Source organism: Stenella coeruleoalba, assembly GCF_951394435.1.
Source record: "Stenella coeruleoalba genome assembly, chromosome: 3".
Lineage (NCBI taxonomy): Eukaryota > Metazoa > Chordata > Mammalia > Artiodactyla > Delphinidae > Stenella > Stenella coeruleoalba.
Genome location: NC_137148.1, coordinates 79,456,820 through 79,472,171, shown reverse-complemented (window position 1 = coordinate 79,472,171; position 15,352 = coordinate 79,456,820). Strand labels below are relative to the sequence as shown.

At 37.8% G+C, this 15,352-nt stretch overlaps 1 protein-coding gene across 11 annotated transcripts in view; it reads right to left on the bottom strand.

Annotated features, from left to right (window-relative positions):
• LOC307184113 (uncharacterized protein) overlaps positions 1-15,352 on the bottom strand; it is an 838,058-nt gene that overhangs the window by 25,895 nt on the left and 796,811 nt on the right. For 5 of the 11 annotated variants that reach the window (XM_079917377.1, XM_079917368.1, XM_079917376.1 and 2 more), the window contains 2 exons: positions 13,320-13,468; positions 10,929-11,618 (listed from right to left, as the gene is read on the bottom strand). The exons of 1 other annotated variant lie outside the window; for it this stretch is intronic. In XM_079917377.1, coding sequence (XP_079773503.1) covers positions 13,341-13,468 — 128 coding nt within the window. In that variant the 3' untranslated portion in view covers positions 10,929-11,618; positions 13,320-13,340. Of the gene's footprint in view, positions 1-7,654; positions 10,881-10,928; positions 11,619-13,319; positions 13,469-15,352 lie in introns of those variants that run through there. 5 more of the 11 variants (XM_079917375.1, XM_079917372.1, XM_079917374.1 and 2 more) reach the window with 4 other exon arrangements.

Here is a 15,352-nt window from a genome sequence, read left to right as displayed (position 1 = left end):
CTTTAAGTATGCATTGAGCATCCTCCTGCAACTTTATTATTATTTAGAATTTTACTTTTTACCATTTAATCCCATAAATGTGTTATTTTTATTTTAATATTATTAAAATAGCTGACATTTTATAAACTTCTATGGTTTGTTTTTAATTTTTATTTTATTAATTTTTTTATACAGCAGCTTATTAGTCATCAATTTTATACACATCAGTGTATACATGTCAATCCCAATTGCCCAATTCATCACCCCCGCCACCCCCCTGCTGCTTTCCCCTATGGTTTGTATTTCTTTTGGTTATTAACATAAAGTTCTTTTAGTGCAGGTCTGTGGATGTTAAACTCTTATAGTCTTTGTCTGAAAATATCTTTTTGTTACTTTCACTACTGAATGTTGGTTTTAATAAGAAGTTAATGATGGTTCAAATTATTGTTGCCCTATATTTAATGTGTCATTTTCCTCTGGCTGCTTTCAGGATTTATTTGTCATCTTTGGTTTTCAGCAGTTTGACTCTCAAGTGCCATATATAGTTTTCTTCATAGTAGTCCTACTTGGAGATCCTTGAGATTTCTGAATCTGTAAGTTGATATTTTTATTAAATTTAGAAAATTTTCACCACTTTTTATTCAAAATATTTTTCTGTTTTATTCTCTCTTCTGTTGCTATGACTCCACTTACATATATATATATATGTACACACATATATATACATAAACATACATATACATATATATATATATATATACACACACATATATATATATATATTTTTTAGGCCTTTTCATATTGTCCAACAGGCCTCTGAAGTTCTAATCTCTTAAAAAATTTTAAAAAAATTTTTCTGTTCTTCAGATTGTATTATTTCTATTGACCAAACTTCAAGTTCATTGGCTTACTACTGTCACCTTCATTCTGCTATTAAACCCATCCAAATATATATTTTTTTAAATTTCAGATGTTATGTTTTTCAGTTCTAGAATTTCCATCTTTTAAATTTATTTATTGTGCTTATATTTATTTATTGTGCACATATTTTCCTTTATGTACTTGAGCATAGTTATAATAGCTGCTTTGAAAACCATGTCTGTTATTTCCAATTTATGGTCATCAAGGATTGGTCTCTGTTTATTATACTTTTCTCTTGAAAATGGATATTTTCCTGGTTGAGTAATTTTGGATTTTATACTAGATATTGTGAAATGTTATGTTGTGCAAACTCTGTTATATTCCTCCAAAGAGTGTTGATTTTTGTATTTTAGCAGACATTAACTTGGTTGCACTCAAATTGCAAACTCTGACTTTTGGGAAATCTTAGACTGGGTTCTTTTATCTTTAGTGGAGTCTGTCCAATGCATGCATGTTTCAGGGATTAGCCAGAGATTTGTGCAGAGTCTAAACACAGAATTTGAGGCTTTCCTTCTCCGTTTTCTTTTTTTCTAGAATTCCCTCCTTCCCACTTTCCAGTGTCTGTGGTTGCTCTGAACTCTGTCTTCTGATTCCTCAGGCAAGAAGGATTGTGGTTTTTCTACTGGAGTTTTAGCCACCTTGTTCAACATCAACTTATTTTTGCCCTCAGGCTAAAGGTTGTAAAACAAATGGGAACCTCCACCCTTGCTTTGGTTCGCTCTCCAGTGCCTTCAGTTTGTTGCTTTTAGTATTTTGTCGAGAGTTTACAGTTGTTATATGCAGGAGCGTCAGATGCGGTAAAAGCTTACACACCCATGTCATAAGGGGAACTGTGATCAGTTCTTAATATGAACTTGATCTTATATCCTTTGTGCCTACTTTGGTGTCATGATGTCTTGTTATTTCTGCATGGATGATGTACCCTTATTTCTCTTTGAAATCCTCCAAATATTATTTCAAACTCATTTTTATGTTTTATGAAATAAATTCCACTTCAAATATAATTTATTTTTCTCATTGCTTTTTTTCAGCTTCTCATTTTAAAAAAATTTGTTTTAGAATTTGCAGGCTTATTTTGAGTGCTTTTGTTTTCTCTATTCCCTGTATTATTGGGCTGTTTTATGTGTTTTGTTTGTTTTATTTAGTTTTTTTTTTTGGCCATGCTGCGAGGCTTGTGGGATCTGAATTCCTCAACCAGCGACTGAACCCAGGCCATGGTAATGAAAGCTGAGTCCTAACCACTGGACTGCCAGGAAACTCCCTGTTTTATGGCACCCACTTAGTTCTCTGGGTGCCCAGTTGAAAACTAGGGTTTATAAACATACTTCAATAATATACGGGAGTATGGAAGACCTAGTAAGCAGTTTAGCTGAGCTTCTAGTAGCAAGATTGTACTTTTCCTTGGGCTCACAGCTACCAATAAGCTACAGCCCCCACCAGCAAGTCTGCCAAATTTTTTCTCCTCTTCCTTTCACATGTGAGAGAACTCACATCAGGCCCTGATTTCAAGTAGCGACACTACTGTTCCTATCTTGCATGAAATACTTTTAGCTCCTCTTCTTCCACAGGAATCAAATTCCCGGTGGCTGTTGCTCTATTTTGACCTGGATGGAAACCCCCATCTACTCTTTGGATAGCCTGGATATTATCTTTTCTATAAATCTGAGTATGTCTTTTTGATCTCTCTTAGTATTTCACCCATTATTGCTATGTGTTTGGAGTAGATGGTGTTTATAAAGCATGATCTCATTGCAAAGTTTGACCCTGAAGTTGAAAAGTCCTTTTGTCTTGTCTACTATATGCAGCAACGCTTCTATATATTCTTTTGCTTCCCCATTTTGTGTTTGTCAGAAAAAACATTTAGTTTCCTTTCCATGTTCTGCTTAAGCCAGTAGATGCAATCTTATTTGTGTGAAGCAGGCCTCCTGATTTTTAGAATTAAGGTCAAGAAGATGGAGTTAGTGAGTATTTATATGTGAGGTGAGATATCAAGGGGAGGAAGGGATGATATTTTTGAAAAGGAGACATTATAATTTGGGTGTTAAGATAATAGGATGTGGCCAAGATGGAGTAGGGAGACCCTGTGCTCACCTCTTTCCATGGGCATACCAAAATTATAATTATTTACAGAGTAACAATTGATGAGAATGACCTGAAGACGAGCAGAAAAGGTTTTCTACAACAAAAGGTATACAGAAGGAACCACAATGAGATGGGTAGGAGGGGCAGAGGCACAATACGGTCCAGGTAGGCAACCCACAAATAGGAGGTTGATCACAACTGCAGAGGTCCTCCCCAAGGAGTGAGGAGTCCAAGCCCCACATTGGGCTCCACAGCCTGGTGGTTCTGCATCAGGAAGATGAGCCCCGAGAATGTCTGGCTTTCAAGGCTGGTGGGGCTTGTATACAGGAGAGCCAGTGGGCTATAGGAAACAGAGAATCTGCTCTTAAAGGGCACATGCAAAATCTCACACATTCCAAGACCCAGGGCAGAAGCAGTAATTTGAAAGGGGCTTGGATGAAACCCACCTGCTGATCTTGGGGAGCCTCCCAAAGAGGCAGGAGGCAACTGGGACTCCTCTTGGGACATAGACACTGGTGGCAGTCACTTTGGGGAGCTCATTTTACTATGAGGACACTGGTGCCAGAAAGCACCATTTTGGAGTTCTCCTGCTAGTCCATTAGCACTGGGGGCTTAGCTGCTTACCAGCCACTCAGCAGCAGTCTCAAGACCCCTGCCCCTGCCCCCAGGCCCTGCAGCTGGTTGCCCCAGGACTTGGCCCCCCACCACCAGCAGGGGGGCACTAGCCCTGGGATCCTCTGGGCCCCACTGCCAGCTGTGCCAGGACCTGGACCAACCCACCAGAGGGCTGGCAACCTCCAGACAATGCAGGGCTGGCCGCCACTGGCTGGGGCTAGAGCTGCAAACCAGGATGCCCACAGTAGTTGGCCCTTCCACAACAGAAGGACAGGCACAGCTCTCATGGGGACACCCCTAGAGCATATAGCTCTGGTGATCAGAGGGGAGTGTGCTGCTGGGCCCCATAGGATGTCTCCTACCTAAGGCCACTTCTCCAAGAATCAATCTACCTAATACATAAAAATCAAAACAGAGAATTAAGCAAAATGAAGCAACAGAGAAATATGTTCCAAATAAAGGAAAAAGATAAAGCCCCAGAAGAAAGACTAAGTGAAGTAAAGATGAGCAGTCTACCCAATGAAGAGTCCAAGGTAATGCTCATAAAGTTGCCTGACAAACTTGGGAGAAGAATGAATGAACACAGTGAGAAGTTTAAAAAAGTGTTAGAAAATATAAAGAAGAACCAAGCAGAGCTAAAGAATACACTAACTGAAATAAAGAATACACTAGAAGGTATCAATAATAGATTCGATAATACAGAGGAACAGATCAGGGAACCAGAAGACAGAGTAGCGGAAAGCTAAACCCAAGTAGTGGAAAGATTTCCAAGTAGTGAACGGCTACCCAAGCTGAATAGAAAAAAAAAAGAATTAAAAAAAATGAGGATAGTTTTTGAGACCTCTGAAACAACATCAAGCATACTAACATTTGCATTATATGGTGTCCCGGAAGAGGAGAGAGAGAGAGGGGCAGAGTACTTATTTGAAGAGCTAACAGCTGAAAACTTCTCTAACTGGGGAAAGGAAACAGACATCCAGGTCCAGGAAGCACAGAGAGTCCTAAAGAAGATGAACCCAAAGATCATACTAAGACACACTGCAATTAAAATGGCAAAAATTAAAGATAAAGAGGGAATCTTAAACACAGCAAGGGAAAATCAACATCATGGGTAACCACAAACCAAAAATCTGTAATAGATACACACACACAAAAGAGAAAGGAATCCAAACATAACATTAAAGATAGTCATCAAATTACAAGGGAAGAGAGAAAAAGAAAGGAAAAAAAAGAACCACAAAAAAAATCAGAAAACAATCAGCAAAATGACAATAAGTAAATACCAATCAGTAATTACTTTAAATGTAAATGGACTAAATGCTCCAGTCAAAAGACAGAGTGTTTGAATGGATAAAAAACAAGGCCCATCTATGTGCTGTATATGAGGCTCTCTTCAGATCTAAAGACATGCACAGACTGAAAGTGAAGGGATGGAAAAAACGCAAACAGAAACTAAAAGAAAGCTGGAATAGCAATACTTATATCAGATAAAATAGACTTTAAAACAAAGACTGTAACAAGAGACAGAGAAGGACATTATATAATGATAAAGGGATCACCAGAACAAGAAGATATAACAAGTGTAAATATATGGGCACCCAACATAGGAGCACTTAAAAGCAAGTATTAACAAACCTAAAGGGAGAAATTGATAGTAACACAATAATAGTAGGAGACTTACACCCCTTACATCAATGGATAGATCATCCAGAAAGAAAATCATTAAGGAAACACTGGTTTTGAAACACATTAGACCATATGGATGTCTATATATTTGTATGTCTACATGTCTATGTCTATATCTATATCTATAATGTATATTGCTATACATTCCAGCAGGTCCACTTCTGGGTATTTTTCTGAAGAAAACACAAACACTAATTCAAAAAAAATATATGTACCCCTATGTTCATCACAGCATTATTTACAATAGCCAAGATATGGAAGCAACCTAAGTGTCCGTCAACAGATGAATGGATAAAGAAGATGTGATATATATCTACAATGGACTATTACTCAACTATAAAAAAGAATGAAAATATGCCATTTGCGACAACATGGGTGGACCTAGAGGGTATTATGCTAAGTGAAATAAGTCACACAGAGAAAGACAAATACCATATAATTTCATTTATGTATGGAACCTAAAAAGCAAAAACAAAGGAACAAACATAACACAACAGAAGCATACTCATAGATGCAGAGAACTGATGGTTGCCAGAGGGGCGTGGGGTTGGAGGATGAATGAAACAGGTGAAGGAGATTAAGAGGTACAAACTTCCAGTTACAAAATAAATGCATCATGGGTATGAAACGTACAGCATGAGGAATATCGTGAATAATATTGTAATAACTTTGTATAGTAACAGATGGTAACTAGACTTATCATGGAGATCATTTTGTAATGTACAGAAATGTCGAATCACTATGTTCTGCATCTGGAACTAACATAGTGTTGTGGGTCGATTATACTTCAATTAAAAAGAAAATGATAACAGACTGTGGAGTCCAAGAATGTGGGCTACAACCTGGCTCCACTGTGTACTAGCTCTGTGATGCTGAAAAGGTACTAAAGTTCAACTTTCGCAATAGAATTCCTATTAGGGAGAAAATTTTAATTTTGGTTCAGCAAAAGATCTTGATAGGCCACGTGGAGTAGATGATGAAACCCTTAATGTATGAGTAACCATATTGCTCCAGGGTTAAATAAAAGGATGGTAAATTTCTCTCTAGGAGAACACAAAATATATGTTTTTTGCTCTTGAAAGGGTATGGGTATAGAACATGGTGGTGAGTCCAAGACATAGTGGAGGAGGACTGAGCACTGGAAGCTCTCCAGTGATGGTGTGGCTATAAGATACCTTAAGAATAAGAATGCATAATGTTCACTGTAAAGTTGCTTGTTTACCTGAACTATGATTTTCTCTTGTTTCCACAGCCCCCAAACTTCAGGTGATGGCACTAAACTCATCCTTGGCTTATATGAAATTTTTGTGTATTTGTAAGTTATAGTGAGGCAGTCCATAGACTGAATGACATCATCAGAGCAAGGAGAATGAATCAGAAGTGAGCAGAAAGCATATAATCCTTGGGTATTTGTATCAATCCCAAAAGGAACTTCAGATTTCTATAGGGATTTGAGCCTATTATATTAACTAGGAGATCCCAAGTCAACATGTTGTTATAAAAATGAGGTAGGGATGGAAGGTAAAGTGATCAAAGCCCTTGACTGAGTGGGAGATAGTAAAAGATCAACTTAAGGCGGCCATGGGATCACAGTGAAGTGCAACTTGAGAGTATCCCCAACGTCTGATTATCCGTAGACTAATTCTGACCAATTAGAATTGGTCAGATATATTTACAATTGTTATATCTTCTTGTTCTGGTGATCCCTTTTTTATTATATAATGTCCTTCTCTGTCTCTTGTTACAGTCTTTGTTTTAAAGTCTATTTTATCTGATATAAGTATTGCTATTCCAGCTTTCTTTTAGTTTCTATCTGCGTTTTTTCCATCCCCTCACTTTCAGAATTAGTCAGAATTAGTCAGAAGATTAGTCAGTATTTACAGAAGATTCTTGGTTTTTGCAGTAGTAGGGTTCTCTAAAGTTGCTACGAACACTGAATTAATATGAATACTGAACTAGGGGAAAACAGGGTTAGATTCCTGTGAGCCTCTGGTCACATTGACCTATGTTGTGATCGATTGATACATAACCTTCTTTTATGTGTGTTTCTGTTTAAAGACACCTTATCTAACATATGTTGTTGATTCATTAACATTGAACTCATGGCCACCAGTACTATAACTTGCCCTGAAAAGGGCTTATCTAATATATGCATTTTCTCTTTAAGGCACATTAAGCCTTCCTGTGCTCAGCAGCACTAGACAGAACTTTATTATTTTGCTTGGGGATATTTTAAATAGTAAAATGACCAAGAAAAAGCACAAAAATGTGAAAAATATGGTACTAAGTAGACCACAGGAAGGACACTTCTTTATAGTATGAGAGCTGAAACAAGAAGGCAGAGTGTCACCTTGTCCAACCTCAGCTGGGATGTGGCCATTAGATGACTCAAATATTTTGCTGCTCCGCGTGTGTCTGGGAACGACCTCAAGAGCTCAGCGGGTATTGATTTTGGGGTTACAAATAACTTTTAGCAAGTAGTGAATTCGCAAGCACAGAATCCATAAATAATGAGGATTGACTGCATATTCACTTTGATAGGTTTCAACACATGCTTAGCACTTGGCAGCTACAAATAAAATCTTCAATTTTAATTTTAATATTCCAAGTGGAAAGAAAAACAATAGAACATGACCTTTAATTATATATTCCTATTTCTCTACATGGTCAGAGAAAATATGACTAGTTTATCAACTCTTGTAAAGGTTGTGCTTTTGTGCAAAATGTTCATTTACTCCAGAAAATTGATGGAATAAGTTCCTAAAATTTGAAAGCTCACAAGTTTATAGCCTTATGTGTTCTTTCTAACTGCATAAAAAACTGTAGAAAAATTTGCAGTAATTTGGCACATTAAAATCAATTTTACTCTATATTCCCAAAAGTCCCAATTGCTTTTTAAATTTGAATACTTAAAACCATTTATGAAACTACAGTAACTACTAACAGAGTATATAAAAATTTTCAATTACTAAAGATTCCCTTTGCACCCTCAACTTCAAAGTCAGTTATCTAACTCAACAATTCAGACTATATTGATAGGATCAAAATTATAACATTCACATAAAAAAGCAATTTAAAGACATTAGTGATAAAAAATATAGTATTAGGTATCTTACTTCAGAGAAAGAATCATATTTTTAAAACTTTGGCAACCAGAATCTATCAGCTGTTCTGGCATCTCTGTCTCTCCTTCCCTTTTATTATTCTTGGGCAGCCAAGTTTCCTCCAATATAAAAGTTATTTACGGCAATAGGGAACATTTTGAGTTCTTAAAAAAGTATTTGTATGAGGTATTCATTAAGGTAAGCTGCAAGGAGGGATGTCATAAGGGCTCTGTATGGAAGGTGTCAGCATAAGAATAAGTAAGACTGTTGAGCACAAGATAATTGAATAGCGGCTGCCTTATAAGGGTTTGAAGTGAAACTCCTAAGTCTTGCGGACTGCTTTTGGAATATGATAGTAAACCGAAGAAATTTTAATTTGATTAAAGCTTTAAAAAGCTCAGAATTATAGACACCTAATTTATGATGAGAATTTCCTTATCAGGTATGTGGTGGGAGAGAATTTGATGGAATGATAGTGGGTAGATGGCTTGTGTCTTTCCCTTAGAGGGCACTAGCTCACTCTGTAGGTTTTGTGCCTTGATTCTTTTGTCTAATGGAACCATAATCTCTTCCTTGGTCTTCCTTTTCTCCAAGGAATGGATGTGTGTAATTTTGTAGTTCCAGGATTAAGAAAGCACCCTGTGACCAGATAATAGATCTGTATTAACTGGAATATTTGGGAGCTTGATTTTACAAATGTGGCCTCACTGGCACCATGCTTGACCTGAATAAACTAAATGTAGTACCTAATACTCTTGTCTGCACATGGTAAGAAATGTAAGCAGTAAATATTTGTTGATATTAATTTAATTGAAGTGGACACAATATATGGATTAAAAAAACATAACCTATTTGTGTTTTATTTATCTATTTACTACTATTTGGATTATTAGATACTAGACAGGATGACCAACAACGGGCATTAGTTATATAAACAGGTTAGCTACTAATTGATTTAGGACTTTTGGCCTGTTGAGAGACAGGATCACATACTATACAATCTTTGGAGGCTCCTTTGAATAATACGACTGTATGATCCCATTTTATAGATGGAGATAGAAATATACATACAGAGAGACTATGTGACATTATGAGAAGTGAGCTTAATCAGAGATAGAAATTGATATGAAATATATATAAATCTTTAACTCCTTTACCTTATTATTTACCTAGCTCCTTTGTTTCTAGCCTAAGAAGTAGCTTTTTGAACATTTTTAAGGATTCTGGTTGGAGCCTGTTAAAACTAACCAGACCAAAAGACCTAGGGGCTGTTAACAAATGGTAAAATATATGCTCTGACTTGTTTAGAAATTGCTTAGAACATTAATCATGCTCATCATTTGACTAAATTGCCTACCTCCCTGTTTTATTTAAATCTCCATTCAGTTGTCAATAAAGAGAAAGCATTTTGCAGCACAGTTTATTTTCTACTTGCCTGACTTCTCTTAATGCATTCTGCTTTGTCTTTGAAAGATAAGTACAGAAATGTACAATGATTTAAAGGAATAGAGAACTTCCTGACCAGATTCTGTATTTCCCTATGTGACTTAGAAAGAGGGCAAACCCATTAATGCAGGATTTGATTTCCTAACAGGGCACCAGAGTTATCAAAGAAGTTGATATTGTAAGCAGTTCATTTACTCATAGAGTAGGCATCTCTCCTGCCTTAGGGCCCTCACACACACGGCAGGAATAGTTTAACTTCCTTACTTGTAATCAGATATGATCTACCTTTCCTGATCATGCTCAGCATTGACTCATAGTTTCAATTACCTACAGAGGGATGAAATGAAGATGAAGGAAAGGGAGGTACACAACATACTACATTACTGAGTACTTATGTGACAGATCATATGTTAGAATATTTTATATACATTACCATATTTGATCCTCCTAAAACCTATGGAAGTAAATGCTATTCACATTTTATGATGAAATGCTGAAACTCAAAAAACTTAAATTATTTGCCAAAAATGATATGGTTAATAAGTAGAGATGGTTGCTAAATCTGGGCTCAAAACAAAATGAAGCATGGCATAAAGAGGGCCTAGAAAAGAAGCAGAGGGTATAACACCTATAAGGAATCAGACCTACTTGGAGTCCTTTTAAAAAGTTCAGCCACTTCTTTTGCAGAATCAGATGTGTGGCACAGTTATCTATACCCTTGTTCTTTTTACTAAATTCATTCCCTTCTCACAACAGGGAAATGTTTTGTTCATTTAAAGGTCATGTTTTTAAAGCTATTGACCTAGAGTTGTCATCACTTTCTTCCTACTTCAAATAGTCTGAGTAGTAAGATAAATATATTCTTTATCATTTTATGGTTAACCAGATTGACTCTTCAAACAAAGGGAAAGAGCCAACTTATGAAAAATAATACATAATATGTCATGATATACTTGCCTCTATGATGGAAACTCTCTTCCTAAAATATACATGGATTGGAGTACCCTCACTCTGAAATAAAAGTAATCCATATGAGAAGGTGGGAGTCTAAAAACAGGAAAAAAAAGAGTAAAGAACGTTGAATACAATGGGTAAGTAAAAAGGCATAGGGCAGTTGGGTTCAGGAGAGGGAAAGGGGTGAAGAGAAGTATTGTAGAAAATCCCCCTTTGGACATGCTAGAAGAAAAGAAGCCCAACACAGAGAGGGATTCTTTAAATGTGGAGCCAAGGCTGGTCTTCCTATTTCATGTTTCTCATGGGCAAGTTTCATGCTATAGGGCTCACATTTCTATATTGTATGGTCAGCTGTGCAGTGACCACTCAGGGAACCAGCCACTGAAGATACAGTGTGGCATTTTATGCAAAAATGTAGAGGATCACAGAGCAGGATGGGGCATGAGTAGGCCGTGAGGGCCATGCAGGAGGCATGGGGATTCACCTGGGGCTCCAGCCAGTTTGGAGAACTCATCAACAGTACCAGTAAAGGCAGTTGCAGAGTGGTCCAGGCAGTGATTGGTACCTTTGGAAAGAATGAGGCACTGAAACATTCTGAGAAGGCACATAGGTTTGTGTTCATTAAGTAGGGCTGTCAAAGTCTCCCTGAGGGTCATCTCCTTTCTAGCCAGCCAGGAGAAAAAAGAATACAGATGAGAGTATTTGGGAGGTTTTCATGAGATAGTCCTCCAAGGCACACATCACTTCTGCTCACATTCCACTGACTACAATTCACCCACATGGCCACATTTAATTGCAAGGGAGGCTGGGAAATGTAGTCTAGCTGTGTACCTAGAAAGAAGAGGAAAACTGGGTTATGAGGGGCACCTGGCATATCTACTGTATAAATAAGAAAGTGAGGTCTAGAGAAATGGAATGTCCTGCTAAAAGTCACACAGCTTAGAGTCCAAATTATCCCTATGAAGATGTACTTCTTACTTTTTGCCTTCAGGGCTATCTGCAAGTTTGTGGATATGAGCATTCATACCAGAATAAGGTATGGAATCCACTAGTTTCAGAATAAGGGCTGACCCTTTTGTTTGGTTTTGAAAGGAAAGCATGGCATTTAGAAGATACATTTGATAGACCTAACCATATCTTATCTCTTTTGGTATTCTAAAATAAAATATGTAATTCTGGGAGAAGATTTAATTTACATTACATTATAATTGAAGTTAGTAAGAATTGGTTGTTTTAACTAATAAATAAAGAGAACTTCTTGACATTTCAGTGAACCATTAAACTAAAAAGCTCAAATCATGGTCCCTCTGTGAGAATAAATTATAGGTAGATGCTTTACTTTTCCCAACCTTTGAGGAAAAACAAGACATTCTAGTTTAACGAATGCAGGTTAGACCAACCCAAACTGTGTAGCCACAAACAAATGTTATAAGTATAATATTTCAAATATTATGTAAGATAAAGCAAATAGGACTGATCTTGATAGTTCAGAACATTGGCTAGGACTTCCCTGGTGGCGCAGTGGTTAAGAATCCGCCTGCCAATGCAGGTGACATGGGTTCGAGCCCTAGTCTGGGAAGATCCTACATGCTGCGGAGCAACTAAGCCCGTGCGTCACAACTACTGAACCTGCGCTCTAGGGCCCGCGAGCCACAATGACTGAGCCCACATGCCACAACTACTGAGGCTGCGTGCCACAACTACTGAAGCCCTCATGCCTAGGGCTCATGCTCCGCAACAAGAGAAGCCACCGTAATGAGAAGCCCACGCACCGCAACGAAGAGTATCCCCCGCTCGCTGCAACTAGAGAAAGCCTGCGCACAGCAACAAAGACCCAGTGCAGCCAAAAATAAATTAATTAAATAAATAAAAATTTAAAGAAAATTAAAAAATGAACATTGGCTAAACCTCAAAGTTGAGGCCAATGGATAATGAGTAGTTTATGATCTAAACAGATGTGCTAGATACATCTTTGAAGCATGCACTTAATAGGTGACATAGATCCATGACCATCACACAATTCTAATCCATGTAAGAGGAGGCTAGAGATTAATCAAGTAAGTTATTTGAAAAAACTTTTTAGGAGTAAAGAATACTTTGGCATATTTCTTTTCACTTATGAGAAAGAAGAGGGAGGGTAGGAGAGAGTAGTTCATTTCTTTTACCTTAAGTCAAGTGAGGGGGACTCAAAAAGAATTATCTAGAATATTAAACCTGTATGAAAAATGAGGAGACTTGTGCTTACGCTTATCTGGAAAACTCTGAAGCCAAGACCCAGGCTGGTAATGTTTCCTCTGCTAATGAGGCAAGGATTGAGGAGCCAGTAGTTGGTCAAATTGTACTCTGTAATTTTGTGGGAGTCAAACATTCAAGAATCTTCTGTGGCCCAAGTGAGCACATGAAAAAGATGGGTCGGCTTGAGTTTTCTCAGGACCCAGCCCAATGGGAATGAATGTGTAGCAAGAGAAACCTGGCAGAAGGTCCTAGATCAGGGGAGTGTACTAGACCTTGGGATATATCTTAAGAACCTACCAATGTAGGTGATGGGTGGCATCAGATGACTATTCCCACTCCTTGGAGGAGGTCCTTAGGTTCCAGATTCTGTTCTACCGAGCCTTCATTTCTGGCAACTCCCATGCACCTCTCTCTTTCCATCTGTCTCTCTGCCTTTCTTCCTTTGTCTGTGGGGTAAAAGTAGAGGTCAAAATTTAGGAATTCTTCCAAGTGACTCTGGTGCTATTTAATTGCCACAAAACAGATAATCTTCACATAAGGCTTTCTCATTTGTTTTCATTAGGTTATTAAAATTTTAGTGTGTCTTTGTTTTTCCCCTTTTCTTATTCAACTTTGCTAAGTATTTGCAGTGGGATGCAATTATTTTTGGGAAGTCACTACATGGGTCTCTCCTGTTTTTTTTTTTTTTTTTTTTTTTGCGGTACGCGGGCCTCTCACTGTTGTGGCCTCTCCCGTTGCGGAGCACAGGCTCCGGACGCGCAGGCCCAGTGGCCATGGCTCATGGGCCCAGCCGCTCCACGGCATGTGGGATCTTCCCGGACTGGGGCACGAACCCGTGTCCCCTGCATCGGCAGGAGGACTCTCAACCACTGCGCCACCAGGGAAGCCCTCTCCTGCTTTTTTTTTAAGTGGGAGAAAAACAGATTGGTGATTTAGGGAGTTCTTTTTGGCTTCTGGTGTGTTATGATCTCTTTATTATGGGGAAGGGGTTTCAAGTCTAGAAATGCATTCTTCATCCTCTGCCTTGTTATGCTTTCCTCTTCACTAGAAGATATCCTTCAGATTTGGGGGTGTCAGTGAGATTTTTTAATATATTTGTGACTTCCTTCTTCTCAGTACTGCTTGAGGGAATAGGAAAAGGAGATGTATCATTCCCAGGGTCCTTTACTTTCTTAAATATAATAGGGGATGATCATTAAGACAGACATTTTTAGATTTATAACAGCACCTATAAACAGCTGACCCACATAGAGTTTGATTGCAAACTAAATCCAATAAAAATCCAATCATTTTCTTGGCCTTTTAAGATTAGCAGATGTGAATAGAACCATTTAACTCTGAAATGATTTAACTTGAATTGAAATTGCCACTCTACATAATAACATGTGAAGACTACTCACAGAATTAAAATGTTCTTTTCAGAAAATGCAATTTGTACATTGAACATTAAAAATAAAGAAGATTCTTGTTGGGCTCTAGTGAATACACTAGCTGGAAAACAAAACAAACTGAACACCTTTTCTTCTTTTCGAAATGTTCTCCTTGGTAAGGAAAATTAGATACTTAAATTTTCTCCCTCTTTAGTTCTTTTAATAATATATCATGAAAGAATATGGAAATTGTATTCTCTGTACAACTTGAAAATAAAAGAGTGATTTATACACCTTGTTAGGAAGAATAGTAGGAAGATGTTTGAGAAGAGAGAATCAGTTTTGTCAGATTTTTAAACTCTTTATAGTTCTACAAACATATTGAATGGAACTACTGCAGTTTACAGTTTCCGGAGGCACCGTTCACATCATAGTTGGCGTGAATGTTGTTCCATGAAGTCGTATGGCATTGTGTGGTGTGCAGCCTAAGCCATGTGGCTGTGTGGAGGTCATGCCCTGGAGTCTCTTTTACATTCTTAACAATAATGATAAAAGGATAACTCTTCTCATGTCCAGTAAATTTTAGCTTATTCTCATTGAAGCATGAACAAGTTAGGTAGGAAATCTCTAAAAGACTGCACCTCAGAGACAGCAGGGAAAGCTGCTGGGAGTGCTGGTTGGCTTGTAAAAATAACTGAGGGAGGCAAAGGAGATCTGTGGGCCTGGCAGGAGAAGAAGCAATACTGCCTGTGCCAAAGCAATGACAGCTGGCATTCCATGGGTTTTTGCTATGGATGAGAGTACTCAAAATTGGGCTACTTCAATATTTTCAGTTATGGGTGGCAGCTTTAATGGTCAGCTGCTGGTCATTCTTGACCAGATCCTCAATAGATATACATTGTTCACTATTATTTTTAGATCTACTCTTTCCCCAACCCCTCTCCACAAATTCTGACATTT